Raw genomic sequence first — 22,099 nt, forward strand, 5'->3', positions numbered from 1 at the left:
TCCATCTTTTCTATACCCTCCCATTAGGTGGTTGAAGATGGATCAGATCTCTTTCCAGAACTTGCTTTTTATGTAGTACCTGTAAGAACTTGACCCAGGGAGGGTAGCAAGTGTGTTCTGACCCATTACTTAACTCTCAGGGAGGCACTTCATACTCCTCCTCTCTGCCCATCCCTGCCCTCCCATCTCTGCCATCACACCATGATATCCTGAACAAGGAATGTCTTGTCCCTATCTGTTTGAATAGCACTTAGGTTGAGGTGTTGCTGGCATCTTGCTTGTTATTAACAAAATAATAACATTCTGGACTAAGGGAGACTAGAATTGTGATTATTTCCCTTTTTTTTGTTTTACAGCTGGCAAGATAGAAATCTTGAAGTGGCTTTTTACTTGGCCATTGAGTTTTGTCCTGTACTTCACAGTGCCCAACTGTAACAAACCCCACTTGGAAAAATGGTTCATGGTTACTTTTGCGTCTTCTACCCTCTGGATTGCAGCTTTCTCCTACATGATGGTGTGGATGGTACGTACCAACTAAAGCAGAAACCACAGCCTGGGAGGGGCAACAGCAGTGGTTTTTGACAGCTTAGAGAAATTTGTAGAAAGCTCTACATACCTGAATTTTTAAATGAGAAGCCTTAAGCCTGCTTCCATTTCTATTAGACCGGTCCACACTGAGAGAAGAAAATTAGGGGCCGGTAACCATGGCCTTTGAACTTCATTCATGGCTGGAATTTCACCCAGGTTCTTTAACATGGGAAAAAAATTACACTTGCACCAGTTTAACACCTCCTTCTTGTGCAGGGCGGTGTAAAGAGGCCCTGGTGCTAGGAAGAATCTGGCCTCAATAGCTTTTCCTTTTCTTGGAGCAAGCAAGCTTGAGAGACGGAGTTGTGAATGACGAAACTTGGAACTCGGCATGAACAAAAGCATGACATTGAGCCAAATTCTTGCACAACTACTCTAGTTAACAGGAACTTAATTCTACCTCATTATCCTAAAGGTAGAAGTGGATAAATAAAAAGGAACACAAGGAAATACACGCATAGTTGGACTGTTCACAGGGGACAAGTTTTGTGCACTGACTGGGTCATTGAGCCTTTTAGCTTGCTGCAGGCCTCACTACATGATATGTGTAGGTAAAAAGTGTAAGTCATCCTCATTAGGATTACAGTAACACTGCAGCATGGATTGTGTTTCTTTTGGGGCGGTCTGTACTCTTAAGCAGAATCAGACAATGATGGAGCATTGGCATCAGGAGAAGGTCTAACAAGGGAAGCCTGGGTCTGGGCTGCTGCACTTTTGATGGGGTGCACGATTCATGGTCTGCGTCGGCATGGGACCCGAAGAGCGTGGAGATGCCTCGCTAAAGCACTGGCAACTGCTTCCCTGCTGGGAAGGGGGAGGCAGCAAAAAAATCTTCACTGCCTTCACAGTTCGTTCTTGTACTAAATGCAAAAATGAATGCCAGGCTTTTCCCTAGGAACTAATCAAAGCAGTTACAGAAGACGGGTTTTTATTTTGTTTTGTTTTCAATAGCCCATGTTACCCTGAAAAGAAAACAGAAGGTTACTTGCTGCTTTTCATCTGCGAGGATGAGCTGTTTTTCAAGAAAAAAAGCTATCGCAGCTTTCCATAGCTGAAATACCAGAGCCCACTGGGTCACTGTGTTGCTTCTAACATATGGTTCACATTTCTTGGAATATGCTGCAGAGAGTTCGGAAGAGCAATTAAATGTGGCTTATAGGAAGTGGGTGTCATTAGACAAAGGCATCCAAAATTTTAAAATATTAATCAATTTGAAGAGCACTAATTTATCGTAGATAAGAGTTTATAGCAAAGGAAAGAGGAAATTAAAGGTATCTCTTCTCTGCCAATAGGAATTGTTTGCAGTCACTTGGCGATATGTCCCTGCATATAGCGTTCTCGTAGTATAATGAACCATGGGGGTGGTTTAGTGTCTGCTTAGCTATTATTTGTATATAATAATGTCTGCAAGCTTCAGCCAAGACAAGGAGACTGTTACACAGGGTAGTGGGCCACCATATAGTCTCTTTTCCAGGTTAGTATCAGAAAAATTATGGATGAAAGGTGTGAAGCAGCTAACCACAGGGAGTACAAAGCACGTCATTGCTATGCTCTGCCAGGGGATGAATATGCCAAAAGAGCCTGTCACTGCTTCTCTTTAAAGAAAGTGTGAGTTTTCGCAGAGCAGTGAACTCTGTCTCACAGCATCTTCCAGAATTGGGCCAAGCTGCTCTCTGATTTTAATTCTTGTAAACAGCTTGACAGTTTATTTCCTGTCCTTAGGTGACAATCATTGGCTACACACTGGGAATTCCAGATGTGATCATGGGCATCACTTTCTTGGCAGCTGGAACCAGTGTGCCGGACTGCATGGCAAGCCTTATCGTAGCAAGGCAAGGTAGGTTCATCACAGAGATGTTATACTGCTATGGAAGTATTTCCTTCTGTCCTCTTCCTCTTTAGGTAGCGCAGATGTGTCCTGAATGTGAAAACATACAGAGCCCTTTTCCTGATGCTGAAATTTGAAACAAGAACCAAGAAGGAAATTCATTATGTTGCTATTACAAAGCAGCAAATGTGTTCTTAATGATGGTGCGGAACAAATTTTGGCACTACGGTCAACTACAAGCCTTCCCCAAAAGTCACAATGTTTTCCTTAATTTAAATATCAATGGTATAGAATTGTTCAAAACATGGCATAAGGGTCTTTCAGGTCACTTTCCAGCTTGTCTCCACAGTCATAAGGACTGGAAGATGGTTCTGTTTTTAATGAAACTCTTTTTTTTTTTTTTTTCCCTTGTGACTCCAGCAACAGGTGTTTTAAGAGAAAAAGAAAGTTGTCAGTACTGCTTTGGGGAACAAAAACAGTGGCTCTTCGTTGAAACAACTGGCTGCTTAATAAACAGACTAACTGAAGACCTAAACTAATCAGTCCAGTATAGAAACTCATGTGTCATGGTTACATTAAGCATCAAAAGCCCCACTGAGCATGGCACAAGAGTGCCAGTGGGCTGCAGCCAGCACAGCCAGTGGCCAGGGTCCCCACAGCAGTGGAGGATTAGTTGGGGGAAGTTCTCAGATGATCCTAGGAGGTGGATTCAGGCCCTTCAACCCTGCTAGCCTTGTGTGATGGGGTGGTGAAAGGGAAGGAATGGGATGAGTGAGATCTCCTTTAACTCTTTGCCTTACTCCTTGGAAATTGTCTGGATTAGCTCAGATTAATGTATTTCTGTTTAAAAGTTGAAAGACTTCTCTGAGACATGTTTGATTGTACATGGTTTCCATTCCTGCAGGTATGGGAGATATGGCTGTGTCAAACTCCATCGGAAGCAATGTTTTTGATATTTTAATTGGCCTAGGCCTCCCGTGGGCTTTGCAGACCCTAGCAGTGAATTATGGATCATACGTAAGTCCTACATTAGTTCATATGATTCTTTTTTAATTTTTTTCTTTAAGAAAACAGACCTATTTAAAAAAAAAAAGTCCAAAATTCTGTGGACTGGATTTGGAGAAACAAATAGTTTTGCTCTGTTACAGTTTGGGAGAAGTACCAAGTAATTGTCAGTGGATGTTCCCCATCCTTTGGAGGACAGGTACTTCCATTTCTTCCTTAAAGGCAGTCTGTGCTGAAATAAGCAAAGTCACTAGAGTATATGGTATTTTCACGCACTTGAATATATTCCAATTAAGGAGAATTATCCTGTTTTTAGTAAGACAGAGGGGATAAACGCATAGGTGAAAATTAAAGCATAGAGAAAACCTCTAGGGCCTTTGGTAAGAAAAATTCTAGCATGGTTAAACTGTTAACACACTGTATGATGAAGGAAGCATTAAATAACTGGATATTTCAGAGCATGACCATCATCAGGAAACACTGCAGAGCTTTCCTGTTTGAGAAAATCTACCCAACACCAATGAAACTGTCCTTTACTTCCCAAATGACAAAAGAGCCACCCCCCTGTCCCCAAAGTTGTTTGCAAGCTCCCTTCTGACAAGGCAGAGGAGGAGATGCCATGAAGTCCTAGAGGGAACTCGCTGTTGCTATTGCTGTTAGCTGGACAACGCTCAGACAGCAGTGTAGGACAGGGGAAAGATTGTTGATTACAATCACCGAGTAAACGCAAAGTTAAAGGACTGGAGAATCACAGAATTGTTGAGATTGGCAAGTACCTCCGGAGATCATCTGGTCCCTAGCCCTCTGCTCAAAGCAGGGGCAGCTAGAGCAAGATGCTTGGGACCATGTCCAGTTGGGTCTTGAATACCTCCAAGGATGGAAACTACACAGTTGCTCTCAGCAGCCTGTTCCGGTGTTTGACCACTCTCACAGTAAAAGAGCATTCTTACGTTTAAATGCAATTTCTGTATTTAAAATTGTGCATGTTATCTCTTGTCCTTTTAATGGATACCACTCCGGAGAGTCTGGCTGCACGTTGTCTTCTTCCATCAGGTATTTATACACATCGATAAGATTCCCATGAATCTGCTCTTTTCCGGGCTGAATAGTCCCAACTCTTTCAGCCTCTCTTTGTATCTCAGGTGCTGCAGTCCCTTATGTCATTCTTGTGGGCCTTCACTGGACTCGCTCCAGTAAGTCTGTATGTTCCTTGTATTGAGGAGCCCAGAACTGGACCAAGCACTCCAGATGTGTCTCACCAATGCTGAGTAGAGAAGGATCATCTCCCTCTACCTGCTGGGAGTGCTGCTTCTAACGCAGCCCAGGATGCTGTTGGTGCTCCATGCCACAAGGGTGCATTGTGAACTTTAGCTTGGTGTCCACCAGGATCAAGAGGTCTTTCTCTGCCAAGCTGCTTTCCAGCTGGTCAGCCCACACACGTACTGATGCGTGGGGTTATTCCTTCCCAGGTGCAGGACTTTTCATTTCCCTTTGTTGGTGTTCGTGAGTTTCCTGCCTGCAGATTTCTCCAGCCTGTCCAGGTCCCTCTGGATGGCAGCACAACCCACTGGTGCATCAGCCACCCCTCACAGTTTTGTACCAGCTGCAAACTTGCTGAAGGTGCCCTCTGCCCCATCATCCAGTTCATGAATAAAGACGTTAAGCAGCATTGACCCGTGGGGTAAACGACTACTGACTGGCCTCCAGCTGGACTTTCAGCACAGCGGTTTGGCCAGTTATCAGTCCACTCCACTGTCCACTTATTTCATCTGTTCTTCCTCTGTTTGTCTATGAGTATGTTTGAGAAACAACGTCAAAAAGCCTTGCTAAAGTCAACATAAACAACATCTGTTGCTCTCCTCTCATCCAGCAAGTCCACCTCATCATAGAAGGCTATCAGGCTGGTAAACATGATTTCCCCTGCTTAAATCTGTAGGTCTGCTCACAATCACCTTCTTGTCCTTCATATGTTTAGAAGTGGTTCCCAGGATTATTTGCTTCATCACCTTCCCAGGTATCAAGGTCAGGCTGACCAGCCTGTAGTTCCTGGGATCTTCCCTCTCCTTGAATATAGGTGTGACAAAAGGAAGCAATGCTGTAGGAAGAAAATCCCTTTCTTCAATGAGCAACTTATCTGTAGCTCATCTATATTTTTGCGGAAAAGGATGAAAACAAGTGACTGAAGAGAAGCAGCCAGCTTTCATGGAGGCATAACAATGTCACTACTGTTTTGCACACCCAAAATGATCATTGTACAGCGTGATCACGTGGTTAGAGAAGGCAGTCTTGGAAACAGCCCCACAGTTAGCAAAGAGAGTTTCCTCAGTTTTCACTTGCAGTTCCTGGATTTCTGTCTAAATCCTTGGATAATTGGACTTCAAAACAAAACAAGCCCCCTCCCTTCATCCCCCACATTATTAGTCATTAATTATTTAAATATTACTAAGTTGCCAGAAAAGGCTTGAGTTAGCTGGGTCAGGTGTAGCCTGGTGACAGCTTTAAGAGCTACAAGGTGCTGTTAGTTATTCAGGGAGCCCTGCTGATGTGCCTGGCACACAGAGGTCAGCAAGGGCAGAGGACAAGGAGCTCCTGCTCCCTGAGGGTCCATAGGGCTGAGCCTTGGGCTGCTCGCACAAGCAAGGCCTGCTCACTGTGCGGGGGTTCACAGGCTCGGGCCAACCTGCTTGTCCGCTAAATGTGACTGGGAGTCAGAAGCACTAGGTAATTTCTGAGCTAAGAGTGACAATTTAGCTCTGCTCCTTCGGTATTTGGTAGGATCCAAATTTGTCCTTGTAGCATCTCCTCCAAGAGAGGAACTCCTCAAAGCCATTGTGATGCCCCTGTCTTGCGTACAGAAGGAAGGAGAGATTTGTAAAAGACAAAAAGAGCTTGCTTGTTCGTGATTGCTTTTGCATAGCCATCCAAAACCACGATTGCCTCCCCAGAATGTTTAATAGTAGAGGGCTGTGGCAAGGTTAAGCTTTTGCTGAAAGTAGAGAGTAAATGCATTTTATTCAATAAGCTGTTAAGGCAGTAATAGCTTTTGTGGAAGCCAAAAAAAAGTAGACTGTTTGATTTGAAAGTTAAGCTTTAACACGGAAGACCGTCCTAGAAGACCTCTCCAGCCTTATTTTTCTGGAAGTCTAAACACTCAAAGAGTATGGTATTTCTCTAATATCATACTCCGTAAAATTTCTACGTATCTCTTATTCCAGGCTGCCTGACTCAGAATCCTCTGTGGCCAAATCTTGCTCCCTGTTAATGCTGGTGTCAAGAGTTCTGGTGTGTTGCTGTGCAGAACTGGAGAAGAGGGTCTGCTCCCTTTTTCTTTCCCTTTGCCTCTGTGCTGCAGTGTGCACATGCACGTGGCAGTGTGACGTCCTGTGATTATGCACATTCTGAACTTTCTCAGCCGCATGCGGTAAAGCGGCTTCACACACTAACCAGCCAAGTAGCTGCTCCCAACCAGAAGGAGATTCGTGGGGTTTCGTTCTGAATGTCAAGAGCAGTCTCGCTGCCAATGGCACTTTCAGCTGCGGTAGCACCTTTCGTAGGATGAGCTTGTGTTTGAGCCTTCCTTAAACTCCCTGAGGGCAGGTGGGTGTTTCAGAGCCCATTTTACAGAGGGTGCATTTTGATTTGAGGTAAGCGGAGAGCTTTGGATGAGATACAGCCTGCAAGCTTGTGGCTGGTTGTGAAACATCGATATATTGAAAGCATTGTCCTGCAAGGTCCTGGTTATTGCATAGTTTTGTCATATGCCTGGCAGCAACCACAAGAAGCCCGATGCAGAATCACGACTTCTTGTTTAAACAAGTTCAGTCTATGAGATAGTGCCTGAGGGGGAAGAAACAGCTTGTGATCTAATAGATAAGACAGGAGAAGAGCAAGAGGGGACCTGTCGAAGAGAGACTAATGGACTTGCTGCAGGTCACACAGTAGGTAAGTGGCAGAACTGGAAAGAGACTGTGAATCTCTCGAGACACATCCTGGTGCTGGGTTGCTAAATCACAGTCATTTTGCTTAAGTGCCTCTCCCAGTTCTGACTGCTCCTTTCCCAGGCCCGTTGTCAATGGATGTTTCAGCTTATTATTTATTTTATTCTTCCTTTCTCGTTACAAGAAAGGAATGGAAAACCATCTTGCGCTTCTCAGGCTGCATCTTGGAAGCATCTGTCACCTATTTTAGAGAAGGAAGTTCCCCTTTTTCTGTTTTCCTACTTTGAATGAAACATTTTCCTGTAGGGTGTGGGTACACCGCAAGTGGAGACTGCAGGGCAGTCACAGCCCCAGCCTGAAGAGAGGGGCTGCACCCACATGATGTGATGTAGGAAGCTGGCACACCAGGCAGTGCTTTGCAAAACCACTGTAAGCTCCAGGGCACCCGTCTCCGATACCATTCACCCTGCCTCGCCTATGTGTATCTGTTACGACGAACCAGGTCCATCTCAGTGTGATCATCAATGTGCAATACTGGATTTTTAATCTTTTCCTTCCAGCGCTGACTAGAGTCAGTCCAACCCCAAGCTAGAGAATGCTCCATCTCTTGCTTCTCAAGGAAAATGTTAGTTAGTGTTGGTGCAGAGAAAAAAACGTCCTCCTCTGCCCTCGCCCTTTGCCTTCAGTTCGGTTGTCCATCCCACACTTCTTGGTTTGGGCCAGGCCACTGATGCTTTTCCCATCAAAAGGGAGATCTAATCAATATCAAACAGCTTCCATATCGGATCCCTTCTGTTTCTACAATGTCTAGTCTCTAACCCAACTATATGTTTATTATTTTAAGAGTCCTTGTTATTTCTGGACACTCATTAATGTCCAGGCACTAACTCTGCCTTCCTGTGTGCTTCCCACTGGAGCTTCCATCTCCACTACTCAGAGGTCACTTGGCTGCCCTCCTGCTGCAGCTCTGGCCTTCTGTTGTCAACCATAGCTAATCTAGCATGCCAGCAGGACTTTCGGAGAAAAAGCAGCATCCCTGTGGACCTAGAGAGACCTTTGAAAGAGTTCGCTTTCTCTTCTCTTCCAGCTCTGAGTCTTGGACACGTTGCTGACTCTGTAATCCTGTAAGCATCCTTCCCCAGTGGCCCTGGCAAATCCAGAGTGGAAGGACATTTGCTTCACGTCTTCCATCCAATTGCTTCCCTCTGGAATCTTTTTTTGGATGTGAAGCTGTAAACCAGACATCAGCCAAGAGTATTTTAGAGACTAGGAATCTTAGCCTAAGGACAAACAGCCAGGTTCATTTGTTCACATCAGCATTTGGGAGTATACTCATATGTCTATCCATCACTCTCCTGCCTGATAACTTCAGCCAGTTTCAGCAAAATTTGACAGTAAGTTAGAAGTCTTAGAGACGTTACATTCCTCTCATGCAAACGAGCAGCTAGAGAGAGAAGGAGTAACCCCAGTGTGAGCCTTGTTAGACATCAGAGAAGCCAGAGGGAAGCGGACACTCAAGAAACACACATTGAGATGGCAAGTGTCACTGCTTTGCTATTCGCTGACCAGTTTGCTGTTCGCTGTTTTAATTCAAGGCCCTATGATGAATCTTATGACATTAGGACAAAGCTGGCCTCCGTCTCCTCACAGCCAGCATCTGTGTATCTGTTCCCTGCCATGTTCCAGCCCAGTTGTCTGCATATAGACCACCTTTAAATCCTCTGAGGGAAGAGGGAGGAGTAGGTTCGATGGAGCTGTCAGTCTGTGGGACAAACATTAAGGTGGAGGATAGCAACAGGGTGGTGGCTCTAAGTGTCTGCCGGGGGCCCTGCTTCCTGCAGCATCACTCGTCACTTCTGTAGATGTTACTCCTCTTCCTGCTCTGGGGTGCCAGACTCTTTCCAGTTGTCACATTAGCATCTGCAACGTGATGTGCTTGTGTCACTGCATCAGCAGCATGCAGCTTGGCAGGTATTAATGGTTTAATTTATTAGCTGATCCCAAAAACCTATGGATGGGCATAGCAAGCAGGTGCATGCTAAAGCTAGTCCCTCCAGCTTCCTGGAGTAGTTTGCATGTATGGAGTGCACTTTCTCGCAGGTTCCGTGACAGGGAGACTCGGATGGTTATACTGTAGTACAGCAAAAGTGTCTGGTCCCTTCCAAAGCTCCTAACAATACAGGAATTCTCTCCAACCATAACCCCTGCGTTTCTTGCTTAATACCTTGAGTGTCCGTGTGCAGCACTCCCATGTTTTGTACGCCAGGGTGTGTACCCTCTGCAAAGTGAATTGTGTGATACAGAGCAAACCAAGGGTTCTTTCTTAGGAGTCTCAGAAAAGGTCCAAGAAGGAAATTCCATTGAAACATGCGGTAATGCAGAACATGTCTGAAGTTTCAGTTTGTTGAGACCCCTGTCTTACAGCAAGGCCTGGGGAATGCAGGATTTACGCTGAATTTTCACTGCCAGGCAGGGACACTGCAGGAAAAGGATCCCCAAACAGACAAAGGACCTGTGACTTTGTCAGCCAAGGGACTGGAAACATAGCAGAGTCCTTCTAATATTCCTGAATGAGGTAATTTTTCTCGTATTTGGACCCTGGAGCAAAACCAGTTTGGGTTTTGGCAATAGCTCCTTGTTTTCCCTTCAGCAACTGCCAGAAAAGAACTGAAGAATGGAATCACATTTATTTTGTTTCCATTGTTTTTCCTCTGCTGTTTAGCTGCAGCCTCAGTTCCTTATTGCCTGCAGGAGCTGCGTGGGAATAGCTGGAGCTGGTGGCAGCGTCTTTGTATTTGCTACACGAGAAGCAAGGAGATAGCCTCTGTTCAAATTCAGACAGAGTAGATTTTGAACTTTCAAACCTTTCATGTGTGATCAGTCAAAACAGAGTGTTTGTCTGGCCTGCTTTAGCCACTAGATACCAGCCAAACCTCAAAGGAGAGTTTGGGAATGTTGATTTTTCCTCCTTGCAGTATGAGGGAGTGCTTCGTCTGCAGACAATTCTCTCCTGGGGAAGAAGCATTTCCTATTCTTAAATGAGCAGAGAACTGAGCTTTTCCTTCTATAATTAAGAAGGCTCCAGCTGAGGCCCTTTTTCTGCTCTTTGCTAAAAACTGAAATTATCTCCTCCCTTACTGTGAGTTTTGAATGTTTTGCTGGCCTTGTTTTCCCGGAACTTACACATTGTCACATACCCTGAGAAAACCTATTCTACTGCCTCTTGCAGGAAATGCCACTTGACTCATGCGAAAGCTGCTGGACTTATTTCTACCATAATTTGACAGATCAACAACACATTTTTCTTAAGCTTTTGTACCAAATTTCAGAGTCTTCTGAGCTCCTGTGCTCACAGTTAGTTAGAAGTCACAATAAGAAAAAGGGCAGGCTACGGTGATGATCAGAGAAGTGGGAATAGTTCGTCGGTTAAAACTGTATTTCCAGAGCTGTAGGCTTATGGGAAATTTGTGAAACAGCAGCAAGTAGTCCAAAATCAAATGCAGAAAAAGAAAGGATCCTCCAGGCAAGTATAGAACTAAAATGAGAGAAATGAGAAATAAGTAAACAGTGGCTATTCAGTGGCTGTTCAACTAAGATACTTCACCTATCTTAGAACCACTGAGCAATACTGTATAAAACAATTCATGGTTCTGTATGATTACTTTTTGAAATAGATAGATGGGCATTAGATTAGAAAATGTTGAAAGACTACCAGAGCTGGACAGAAGGTTAAAAAAAAGCAGCACACCTACTTGTGTGGCTTTTCTGACTCTAACTATTGCTGCGGACAGAATGGTTCTAATGTGGACCTGGGCCAAACAGGAGAAGATTGTAGGAAAGCCTTTAGCATTAACAAGTAGGATAAAACAGTAGGAAGCTGCTGTACCGGCCTTTTGGTTCTGATGAGCCACCCCTGCTGTGCGCCAATTAGCGCAATACTGTTCAGAGTTTCAGCAGACTTAGAGCAAATCTGAACCTGTCTCCTTTGAAACCGTATGTTCTCTTTTTTGTGTTAGATAAGTAATAGCAGTGTTTGCTAGAATTAAATGTTCTCGTTTTCATTAATATTTGGGGGTTTCCATTCTGTTTTCACTGACCTGTTTCCAGAGCTAGGTATAGGCTAGCCAAGAGCTTTGGCGGCAGTCCTCTGGTGACTCTTAATGCAAGAATTAAAATACTTCAGTGCCCAGTAGCAAATTTGATAGAAGGGAATATCTGGTCATACCCCAAACAACGTGGGCTATTTGCTCAAGCCTACCTTGCTCAGCTATGGTAAATGGAGAATGCTCTAATGTGACCAGTGCGTCAGGAAAGTCACTGCTGGCTGATCTAACGCTGGAAACCCCTTCTACCACCAGTGCAAGGTGTACTGGAGAACATCTCTCCAAATCCTCAGGCTGCAGCCCCCACAAATGCTTATCAATGAGTTCCGTCTAGCTCCAAGGAGACCTTTCTTTGTTTGAGTGAGAATATTTAGCAAAAAAATCCCTCAAAGACCAGACTGCCATTGCATTTTGGACCTGAACAAACCCAGACAGTTTTCATTCTCTTCTCAGTGTAAGCTACAAAGGCTGCAAGAATCTCGAAGCACTGCGTTACTCCAAGAAACCTTTACATTAAGAGTTATCTGGGCAAAAGACTTAAACAGGAATTATATCTGCTGTGAGGGAGGTTTCTTACTGGTGTAAATCAGCTTGCTCCAGGGCTATCTTAAGTAACCCAGAGACCCTGGGCACCGTGCCTGAATGTGTGCCATTCTCCATGTGTGTGAAAGTCTAGTGAGATCAGACTTAGTGCGTGTGCCAGCAAAGCAGTGCATTGTACACAGCTGGACCCCCCTGCACACACCATGCAGAGCTGCCCTGTGCATAAGCAGCGAGCCACATTACTTGGACTACTTGTGTGCACATAGAGTAACTCCACAGCATGTATACTGCAAGTCCAGCATCCGGAATTACACCCAGCATCCATCCATGGAATCCATCTCCCAGCCGTCCCAGGGCAAGTCTGCTTTGAGGACGGGCTTACATCAACGTCAGTTCATTCCAACTCTCTTTCTGTTGTTTTTCATTCGCTTCTCATTGTTTTATAGCCCTTCCCACCTGTCATCTTTGTTCTCTTCGGTCCCCTTTCTGCCTGCTCCATGGCATGGCAGGGCAACGCCATGCATGCAGCACCTCCTGAGCCACAGCGGAAACACTTGGAATTCTGCACAGCTTTTATAGTGCTTTGAGCTCACCAACAAAGTTTTTTACCCAAAGAGTTGCACTTTTTCTGAGTTGCACTTTTTCTTCCAGAAAGTCCAGCTGTGATATGTATCCAGTTCAGCCAAATGAGCTTCCTGACAAAGTGCATTCCACAGCTAGCAATTGCTTGCCCAAGGAAACCACCCTTTGCTATGTACATGGAAGGGGTTTAATCCTGCTGTCCCGTGGCAGAGTGAGGTATTAGGTAATGACCCTAATAAATGGTCCCATTTTTTGCAGAGCAAAAAGCACTGGAAAGTGAAAACTGCATTAGAAAACACCCTTTCCACCCTTCCCAGGAAATCCTTTCTTTCTATGGGAATAGTCAAGCCTCGTAAAGGAAGCTTCTTGTTATTTAGGTTAATTAATAGCTAATTGCTTTGCTTAACAGTGGGAGCTGGGCTAGATCCCAGGTGAGGAGCATTGCTAGTTAAGCCTGAGTTGAGAGCTGTTAACCTGGAGTGAAACTCGTGTGTTTTAATGCAGTACCACTGCAAGGGAAAATTGCTGCTCATGCTGCTGAAGCGGTTGCCACGTTTGCTTTGCCCATGTGGGATCAGCATGACGTGTGTCACTGTATAAAACCTGTCATAAATAATTAGCATACGCTTTCTACTTTTGGATAATCCTTAATTAGCAACTTTTATTCCCCCGAGTGACCTCCAAAGAGGAGCCTTGCAGATAGTCCAAAGAAAGAAAACAGCCCCAAACACCTCTCTTTGGAAGCCTTGTCCTCAGCAAATCAGACACAGAGGCCTTTGGAATGGTTTTCTTTCCAAATGTCTGCTGGTTTTATGGAGGCTAATGATGTAACTGAGAAGGAGCGTCTGCACTTTAGGTTGAATTCAGACATTTTCCATGCTAAAATAATTCCAGCTGCTTCATTTGCTTCCTTTTCCTGTAGATTCCTTTACGATTGATGTATTTCATACTGACAGTTTTTACAGATATTGGCACTGGTCAAACAGAATTCCTGACCAAAATCCAGACAGGAATTTATTGTAAAATAGCATCTGTCTTCCCTAGCCAGCTGCTGCTCATTTGGGGTAGCAGGGAAGGTGGCTTTAAATTTGTATTTTAGTTACACAAAGCTAGTTTAGGGTTTTTTTGCATTTTAGAATACCTAAAATGGAAATCCAGGTCACCTATCATGTATGGATCATTCAGATTAGTGGAAGCAGGAGAAGAGGGGTGAGCGAAACACAGTGGACTAGTCCATCTCTACAGGGAGCAATAATGTGTGCACAGAGCCTCCAGATTTAGCTTCTCCTGGCTCCTTAGTGTAACAGGAAATAGGCTTTAAGATATCAAAGAAAAAGGTTTTCTGAGTCAGAATCTGATGTCGTCGCTCTTCCCAAGAGCAGCTCTTGTTTCAGCAAAACTTTGAGGTTTTCTCGAGACTGGTAATAGAAGCTACGGTGGCCTTTGAGAATTCTTCCATAGCTGCAAAAATACACTTCCTCCTGTCCGCCACTTAGAACCTGCAGTTTACATTAACAGGGGGATCGTTACATTTTTCACCTTCAGTTATGCAGACAGTTCAAAAATAGGCTTTCCCACTCTGAAGCAATCCAAATCCTTCATTTCTTTGGGCGGTTAGTCTAGTGAGAATACTGTATTTTACATGTAATGGCCGTAGGAATATAATGGTCCCCCTGTACATACACACACTTACACCTTATGTCTTAAAGAAATCTTGTAATGCATTTAAGAACAGATGAGCATCACGGCTGTAGCCTTTTTTATGATAGCAAAAATCAGTTAAGAAGGAAAATGTGCCATTTGTGTAAGCCAGTATTCTAACATACGTGAAGATAACAGAAGTCTCAGGCAGCAACAGAGCTCTGCAAACTGGTGGGACCTTTGTGAGTACAAATGCTCATAACAATTCCAATGTATAGTAGCTGCGCAAGACCTACTCACGCTTATCATGGTTTATTAGAAGTACAGCAATGCGTCATCGTGCTGAATCTTGAACATGTACAGGAAAAGAGAGAAATCCTTCCAAGACTGTCTTTCTGCAGCGTGCTTGACCTTGTCTCCAACATGGATTTGCCTAGAGGATTCTGGGTGTATGGCGGTCATTGCAGGCTCAGGTTTGCAAAATGTCAGAACCAGTAATCCTTTCCTTGGCTCTGGAAGTCAGGCTCTCCCCTTGGTTGTCCTTGGGGAATGAAGGTAAATCATTACTTTGGATTTGGAAGCAATATTTGGGTGAAAAGTTTTTCCCGACTGTGATGTAAAATGGTGCAAGTGCCTCAGCAGTCCTGCATTCATGAAATTGTAGTGCTGCTTATCGTCAAATTAGTAATACCCGCTTCTCTTGCAAATGGGCTTCTTTATAGTCTAACTGAAAGGATGCGAGCACCAAAAAATGGCCAGTGATACACTAGGTACCATTATTTTCTGTGCTGACAGTTGGGAAAATAATATTGTAGCGTGAAAGTTTAGTTTTAATTGTTCAATGGACTAAAAACACTTTAAAAAATAAGAAATAAACCCAGCTGTTAGAAAAAAATGTACTGTTTGAGGTGGATGAACTTTCATTCTGGGAAGTATTCTCTTGTCTGCAGATCGTTTGCAGGGATGAACTGATGTTTTTGCTTTTCCTTGTATACAAATGTAGAACAAACTGAGCAATTAAGAATTGGCTACCAGCCCCATTAAGGAAGATCCCAGCATTTAGTTCTGCTGTTTGACCTCAGCAGCAAAGTGGTGTGACTGCAAATATAACTGCACTGCACAAAATCAACATCTACTAGACAAACAATAGCAGTGTCCTTTTCTAAAGCATCCTTGAAAAATACTCATACATAATCTTTTGCTAAGATTGACCTCTGCCAGGAAACTTAAATAGTTGGTTGCTACTTTAAATAGTAATTGGTTTTGGTGACTGCCAGTTGGAACTCAACTTCATGTAGGGTTTCATCACACAGAAAGTGCAGGGAGGAATACAGATGGGCTGTGTTACCTTATAGTGGCCTTAAGGTAACAACTGATAACAGGTGGTCTAAAGATTTACAATTTAGTCACCTATGGCACCCACTCCACAGCTTCCAGTTGCCCTGTTGCTTCCCTGGAGAAGCCAACCTTCCCTGGGAGGAAGCCTCTCTCACACAGTAGCCGCTGCAGAAATGCCTTGAGAGACTCCACCTGAGTGCTCCCTTGGTGATGCTGCAGGTGATACTATTTGAGAAGATCATATAAAAGTGCTCAAAGGGCCAATGCTTAAGCTCCATCAGAGAAGAATAGGAAACTGAAGAGAGGTGTGATCCTAGCTGAGGAACAGGCTTAGGGAGGTGGCTTTATTACCTGTGGCCTTTCTATGTAGTTTTAGGCTTGTGTTACATAAAATCATGTTTTTAATGTATTTAGGGGTTAAAGATGCAAGTAAAGGCCTTTGGCTAGACTCCAAAGCCTCTAAAAATGTCAGTTAAATAGCTTCACAGCTTTGAGGCCAGTATCTCGGTTCTTCGCTTGCACAGTGGGTGTAATCATGGCTCTGCCATGGAGATGGCTACGTCAGAGCTTGTGATGCACCTGTGAACCTAAGTGACAATATCCATAGGCAGCTCTACAGACAATAAGTTGTCTCTTTGCCTTATTTGCCTCAGTGCTAAATAATGTTCAGCCTATGCTCGTGTGCCCTAACACGTTGGTAGTGATGATTTTCAGGAGGTGAGGTTTAGGCCATCATATTACTGACTTGTTTCCTTCACCGAGATGAGTGAGAGTAGGGAAGAAGTTATGTGTTTGTGTGTGTCCGTGTTTATTTTCACCCCACAGTGAAGCGTTAATTGGTGACTGAATGCAAAATTTCCTTTTCCGTGTTTGTTCTTACAGGACTCACATAAGAGTTAATTGCCAAAAAGAAAATTTCACTATATAACAATATAAGGGATGACAAAGTCCATGTAGGGGTGGAACAGTTCGAAAGCTGTCAGGTCCTAAGGACACTAATAATACTACTTCTTTTTTGGCAACAGGGAGTAGGCAAAATAATCTGTGATGTAATGATCTGACTTGGCATTTACAGCTTGCAAGACAGTGTTTAGCAACTCAGCAGTTTAGGATTACAGAATTATCAGCAAAGAGAAATATTGTTGCTTGAAATTGTGACACGGTTTTATAAACTTCCTTCTTTTACAGATTCGGTTAAACAGCAGAGGACTTATCTATTCTGTTGGTCTCCTGCTGGCATCTGTTTTTGTCACAGTATGTATATCGTCTTTTGTTCTTTGTTTCCAAAATAGCAATTTTTATATACATTTTCTTCACCTGTTCCTTTCTCACCTCCAGCTGTAATAGTGGATGCAAAGTCTGTAGTTAAGGGATAGGGATGCTCACTCCTGTTGTAAACTTCCCAAGACCTTAATCTGGCACTTCTCAGAAGCTATCGCTGTCACAGGATGGCTCTCACATTTGTGTATTTTTCATGGGAGGAGTCCAGGAGATCCATTGGTAATCTTTAGTTATTTTTCATGGTAGAGTTGAAGCAGATCCCTTGATGTATGACTGGATCTATTCTCCTGCTGGACAGGTAGACAAAATGCTGTACAGTTTACTTTGGCCCTCTGTAGGAACCTTCCGAAATACAACAGAGACCAGAACAAATAGTGCCTGGATGTGACATTTTTTCTGTTGAAATCAGTGCCTTGCATTCCCTGAGCTGTCCAAGTCCAGCGTAGCAGACTAGAAATGATAGAGGGAAGAGGATTTATGTGACCTCTTCCAAATGTTGAGACCAGCTGCTATAGGGAGTCCTCCTGCGCATGGCACACCAACACAATTCCCTCGTACACAAGAGTTTAACCTTTTTAGAGGTTTGTGTGGGAGCAAACTAAGCAAAGTTCAGCACAGCCTTAGACTGTGTGGCTCTAGATGGAGATGCAGAGGGGCACATGAAGCATTTTGAGTGAAGAAAAAGGAATCTGACCTTCGAAAACATTTCTGATGGAATTAAATTGGATTGTTCTTCGTAAAATCAAAGTAATTGCAGAAACTTAAGGCTCTTGGGCCAGGACTCAAGGTGATGTGAGTCAGTGTGACTTCAATGGTTGCAACGGGGATACTCTGATTTACTCAGCTGTGGTCTTCAGCACACTTGTTGCAGTATTTGCATTGTGATTGCTTCCAGGTGACCATGGTCAATAAGGGGAGAGTCGTCTTGGTGCTCTTGTAATTGAGAATGCGATTTACCGCTTTATTTAAAATGTTCCTGCTGTGGTGGCTTACTCTGTGTTTATTGTAGGTATTTGGCGTCCACATGAACAAATGGAAACTGGATAAGAAGCTAGGGTGTGTGTGCCTTTCCCTTTACGGCATCTTCCTGTGTTTCTCCATCATGACAGAATTCAATGTTTTCACTTTTGTGAACTTACCAATGTGCAGAGATCACTAATGCAGGTGGCAGACTGTCGGGAGGAACTTCCTTCTTACCTGTGCAATACAAACCACGGCTGGCATCTCCTGAATGCGGTGCACCTCCAAGTCGTGCTGTATATCCTGTTCACTGTTCATAGGACCCGTGGCCCCATCTAGGTCTGCCCTCTCCCTGACCCCCCACAACCTGGAAAAATCCTGCATCGATGTGAAGATTATTTTTTTTTCAACATTCATGTGATTTCCTAGCTCAGTTTTTGAACAGTGTGACTGGGACTTTAGATGAACTGGCTGCTAACTGGCGTCAAGCCAGGCAAAACTGGTCTGCTACAATTCCTTCTTTTTTTAAGTTATTTGATGGAAGACTAATCTAATTTATGACTTAAGACTATTGCTACAATGCAGAAGAGGGTACGTCGTACACGGGCTGATTTTCAAGGAGATTCATGGGAATTTTTTTGTTTGGTTTTTTGTTTGGGTTCTTTTTTTAGTTTTGTTTTGGTTTTTTGGTCCTTCTGGGGTTCTTTTTGTTGTTTTGTTGGTTTTTTTTTAATTGCCAGAGATCAACGTCCTCTCTTGCAGCTTCTCCTGAGCGCTGGGTCTCCTGTAACGATCCAAAGGTCACAGGGCAGTGTAATATGGGAATACAATTCAAGGTACTCAGCGTATGAATGGATTTACTGCGTGTTAAAAGAAGACTGTCAAGGCAACAGACAATGACTTTTTACTATAAATAATGAATCTTGTACAGGTGTGATGAGAAAAGCAAGGTAAACATGGATTCAAAGGGTAAACACTGCTACCATTTTACTACTAATGTTGGAGTTTTATTACTAGGGTGTTTATGGTATTTCCAAGCAATAGTTTGATCGCCAGCCCGGGAGGGCTACCAAGGAGGTGTCCTGGTTTTTAATGATCTGCACGTGGAAATGGAAGGTCAGAACTTTCTCTGCTTCATCACATTTCTTGTTTTGGGGGGATTCAATAGTTCATGTCTTACTCATTCTGAGAAGGACATAAGTACGTGTCGGAACTTTTCTAAATGAGTTACAGACACTGGTTTCTTTAAAAGAAAAGAGGCATATTTTGCACAGACATAGTTACTGAAGTCATAATTTGCCACTCTTTAAAGAATACACTGGACCTGGTCAGATATTTGTCTTCTTAAGCAGTGGAACTTATCTAATACAGATCATGTGGATTCATCACCCCTCCTTTGGGAGGGAGGAAGACACAGAGAGAGATGGCACTTTTTAAAATGTGGAATATCTTCAATGCAGACTCGCTCACAGATCTTAAGTTATTGTGAAAGTTTAGCTATTCATTGTTCCAATATCCCAGCTAGATTTTGTATAATTCTGTATTAATATGCAGGCAGATTCCACCCCATGAGAAACACCATCACGACTTCATTTGTATGTATTGGTACTGTGGATTCTTGCCAGTGCTGGCTCTTGTATTTACTTTAAGCACTGATCACTTCTGATTCATTTGGTATGTTTTTTCCTCTTTCTTGTATATGTTCTACTATGAAATGTATTAAGATACTACCAGCTAGGTGAATGTTTTTGTCTATGGTACAAACAGTGGCAAATATTGGTAGTAAGGCACAGCAAACCCTACATAAAAGAAAGGAAAACTAAAAAAAAAAAAAAAAAACCAAACCTGAAACTATAACAGGAAAAAAAAACTCCGAAAAAAAGAAGAGTCCTGTTTCTCAGACAGAAAGCCAATTTTAATTTCGTTTGCACTTTTGGAAGTTTCTTCAGTTTGATTTTCTTTAGGCAAAATGCTGTAAATCAAAATATTTACACCCTGCGGTTTCCATTCAGCTCAGCACCTGATTTTCTTTCTTTGTTACACCGAATGTGCGGAGGCACTGGCAGCCGTTGCAGTGTGCGTGTCGAGGAAGTCCAGTGGCAAAAGCCGTGTACCGCTGGCCTTGGTGGACAAAGTGTGCTTGTGGATCCCTGGCAAGAAGAAGGAAGGGTCCAGGGACAAGCAGTAGAGAGAGTCAATGACATGCCTGCGTCGTCATTTTTCATTCTGGGAAACGCTTGTGTTGCTACTTGTTGAGCTATGCAGCCTGTTGTCTGAGTAGCCTTCTCGTAACTATGCCCGCTGGAAGTCCTTTTGCGTTAGGAAGCCCACTGTACCTTCCTGTTGTTGTTTTTTTTTTTGTTGCTGTTGTTTCTTTTTTGTTGTTGTTAATGTGATTAATAATAATAATAACCACTAAAATGCCTAAAATACTTCCTTAAATCAAACAATGTTAGCAACAATGTGGCATATCTCACTAAAATCCACCCCGCAAACACACACCTATACTCTTGTAGCAAGATGCAGTTGCTCCTGAGCAGAGTGTTTCCTTGCTGACAGAGGGACAGATTTGGGGAAGAAAAAAAAAAAAAAAAAAAAGAGAAGTTTCACATCAGGGCCTATTATTACTTCTATTTTGAATATTTATACTGCTGCTCCAATGGAGCCAGTTGGATCTATTTCTACGAAATAGCCATTACCTATCCCATGGCACAAAAACTGCATGAGTATTTTTTAGGAACTTTTCCTATTGGTGTGCATTAAATACTGTAGTATATCGTAGCTTTGCATTGTGTGTAAAACCTGAAATACCTTGTTTTGACACTTGTGTGTTGTGCAAGAATGTTCTGCAAGTTGTTTTTTCTAAGCAGAAGCAAAAAGGTACATTGAACTGCCATTATTTGTGCCATATATGAGTTGATAAGCACTTCTTGTATTGACAGATGCAGTGCGATGTGCTTAACGATTTGCAACCAAATCAACCAGTGCAGACCTGGTTTGGAACAGGATAGACCAACTGAATGTGTGCATTCTTGTTTTTGTCTCCGAAAGAGAGAGCCTCTCCAGTTCATTAGCATAATCAAAGCCTGTGGAAAAGTCCCCAGAGCAAAATCCCTGAGCAATTTTTTAGCATCCTACCTGCACGTCAACTCCAAAACTCAGATAGACAGTTATATTCAAATCCAGTGCATACTAATAGCTTTACTTCATCAAGCCAAGCAGAGGGCTGAGTCTGAGGGGTTCTCCCCTCCCGACGTTAGATTGTGGAAGCTGCCGGCTGTGCGGGGGGGGACAGCCAGGGCCCAGCTTCGGTTTCCTGGTGAGAAGCTCTGCAGTGCTCTTTGCTGCCTAAGACATGGGCTGTCATTGGGACGCGGGGTCACAGGAGCCCATCGAGGGCGGCTGCCCCCCTGTTCTGCACGGGGAGGTGTGGTGTGGGACAGGGCCGTAGGTGGTGGGGCTGGGGCTCGGGACTGGGGTGGGTTTGGGGGGTGGCTGGCTGGGGGGAAGGAGGGAGCTGAGGCACAAAGGGGCTGTGGAGAGGCCCGGGATCTGCGGGAAACCAGTGGTGAAGCCAGGTTGGGTTGGGGTTTTGAATATGAGTGTGATTCCTGTGCGGTTTTATTCTTCTGAAAGCAAGGGTCACCTTCACGTCTGAGACTGCTCTGGTCTTTGGACCAGTTGACTGTTTTTGTTTCCATTCCTAGCCCTTCCTGACAATTCTTAATGAGTATTTCAAAGGGAGATTAAAGAACCTTTTCCTCAGTGGAGAGCGCTTCATCGCAGCTCTGACTTTGACCCGATTTAAAAGTGTTATCCCTTGCTAATTTCAACTCCGCTCAACATGTGGATGGCCTTCCTTTGACAGTGGGTCAAAGGCAGAAGGATAGGATAGGATAGGACATGAGGAGGTCTTAAGACATGCTGGAAAAACTGCTTTTGTCCCTACCAAAGGTGAATTTTATACTTCCTATTTTTTGGCTTTGGGGTCGGGGTTTTTTTCCCTTTTTTTTTGATGTACTGCACTTTTTTGGTAGATTGTTTCTACAATAGGAACACCAACCTGAAATGAGGAGATTTTTACTGGTATAATTTGGTTGTTTTTTCTTCTGATGCTACTCACCTCCTTTGTTTTCAGCTTTCTGTCCTCAGCTGTGTCATTCAAATCAATTTATTAGCATGCTTTGAATTTGTGATGTTAGTGCTCGTGAAAACAAATGGTCGTTCTTAACATTCAGATAGATGCGGAACTGGCTTTTTTCTTGAGGAAACGAATCAGGTACAGAACAGCA

At 43.6% G+C, this 22,099-nt stretch overlaps 1 protein-coding gene across 3 annotated transcripts in view; it reads left to right on the plus strand.

Moving 5' to 3' along the window:
• Positions 1-19,612, plus strand: part of SLC24A3 (solute carrier family 24 member 3) — a 179,470-nt gene extending 159,858 nt beyond the window's left edge. For all 3 annotated transcript variants that reach the window (XM_074578694.1, XM_074578692.1, XM_074578693.1), the window contains exons 13-17: positions 357-523; positions 2,311-2,425; positions 3,321-3,433; positions 16,755-16,820; positions 17,857-19,612. In XM_074578694.1, coding sequence (XP_074434795.1) covers positions 357-523; positions 2,311-2,425; positions 3,321-3,433; positions 16,755-16,820; positions 17,857-18,006 — 611 coding nt within the window. In that variant the 3' untranslated portion in view covers positions 18,007-19,612. The remainder of the gene's footprint in view (positions 1-356; positions 524-2,310; positions 2,426-3,320; positions 3,434-16,754; positions 16,821-17,856) is intronic.
• The last annotated feature ends 2,487 nt before the right edge of the window (positions 19,613-22,099 follow it).

Source organism: Larus michahellis, chromosome 3 (assembly GCF_964199755.1).
Source record: "Larus michahellis chromosome 3, bLarMic1.1, whole genome shotgun sequence".
Taxonomy (NCBI): Eukaryota; Metazoa; Chordata; class Aves; order Charadriiformes; family Laridae; genus Larus; species Larus michahellis.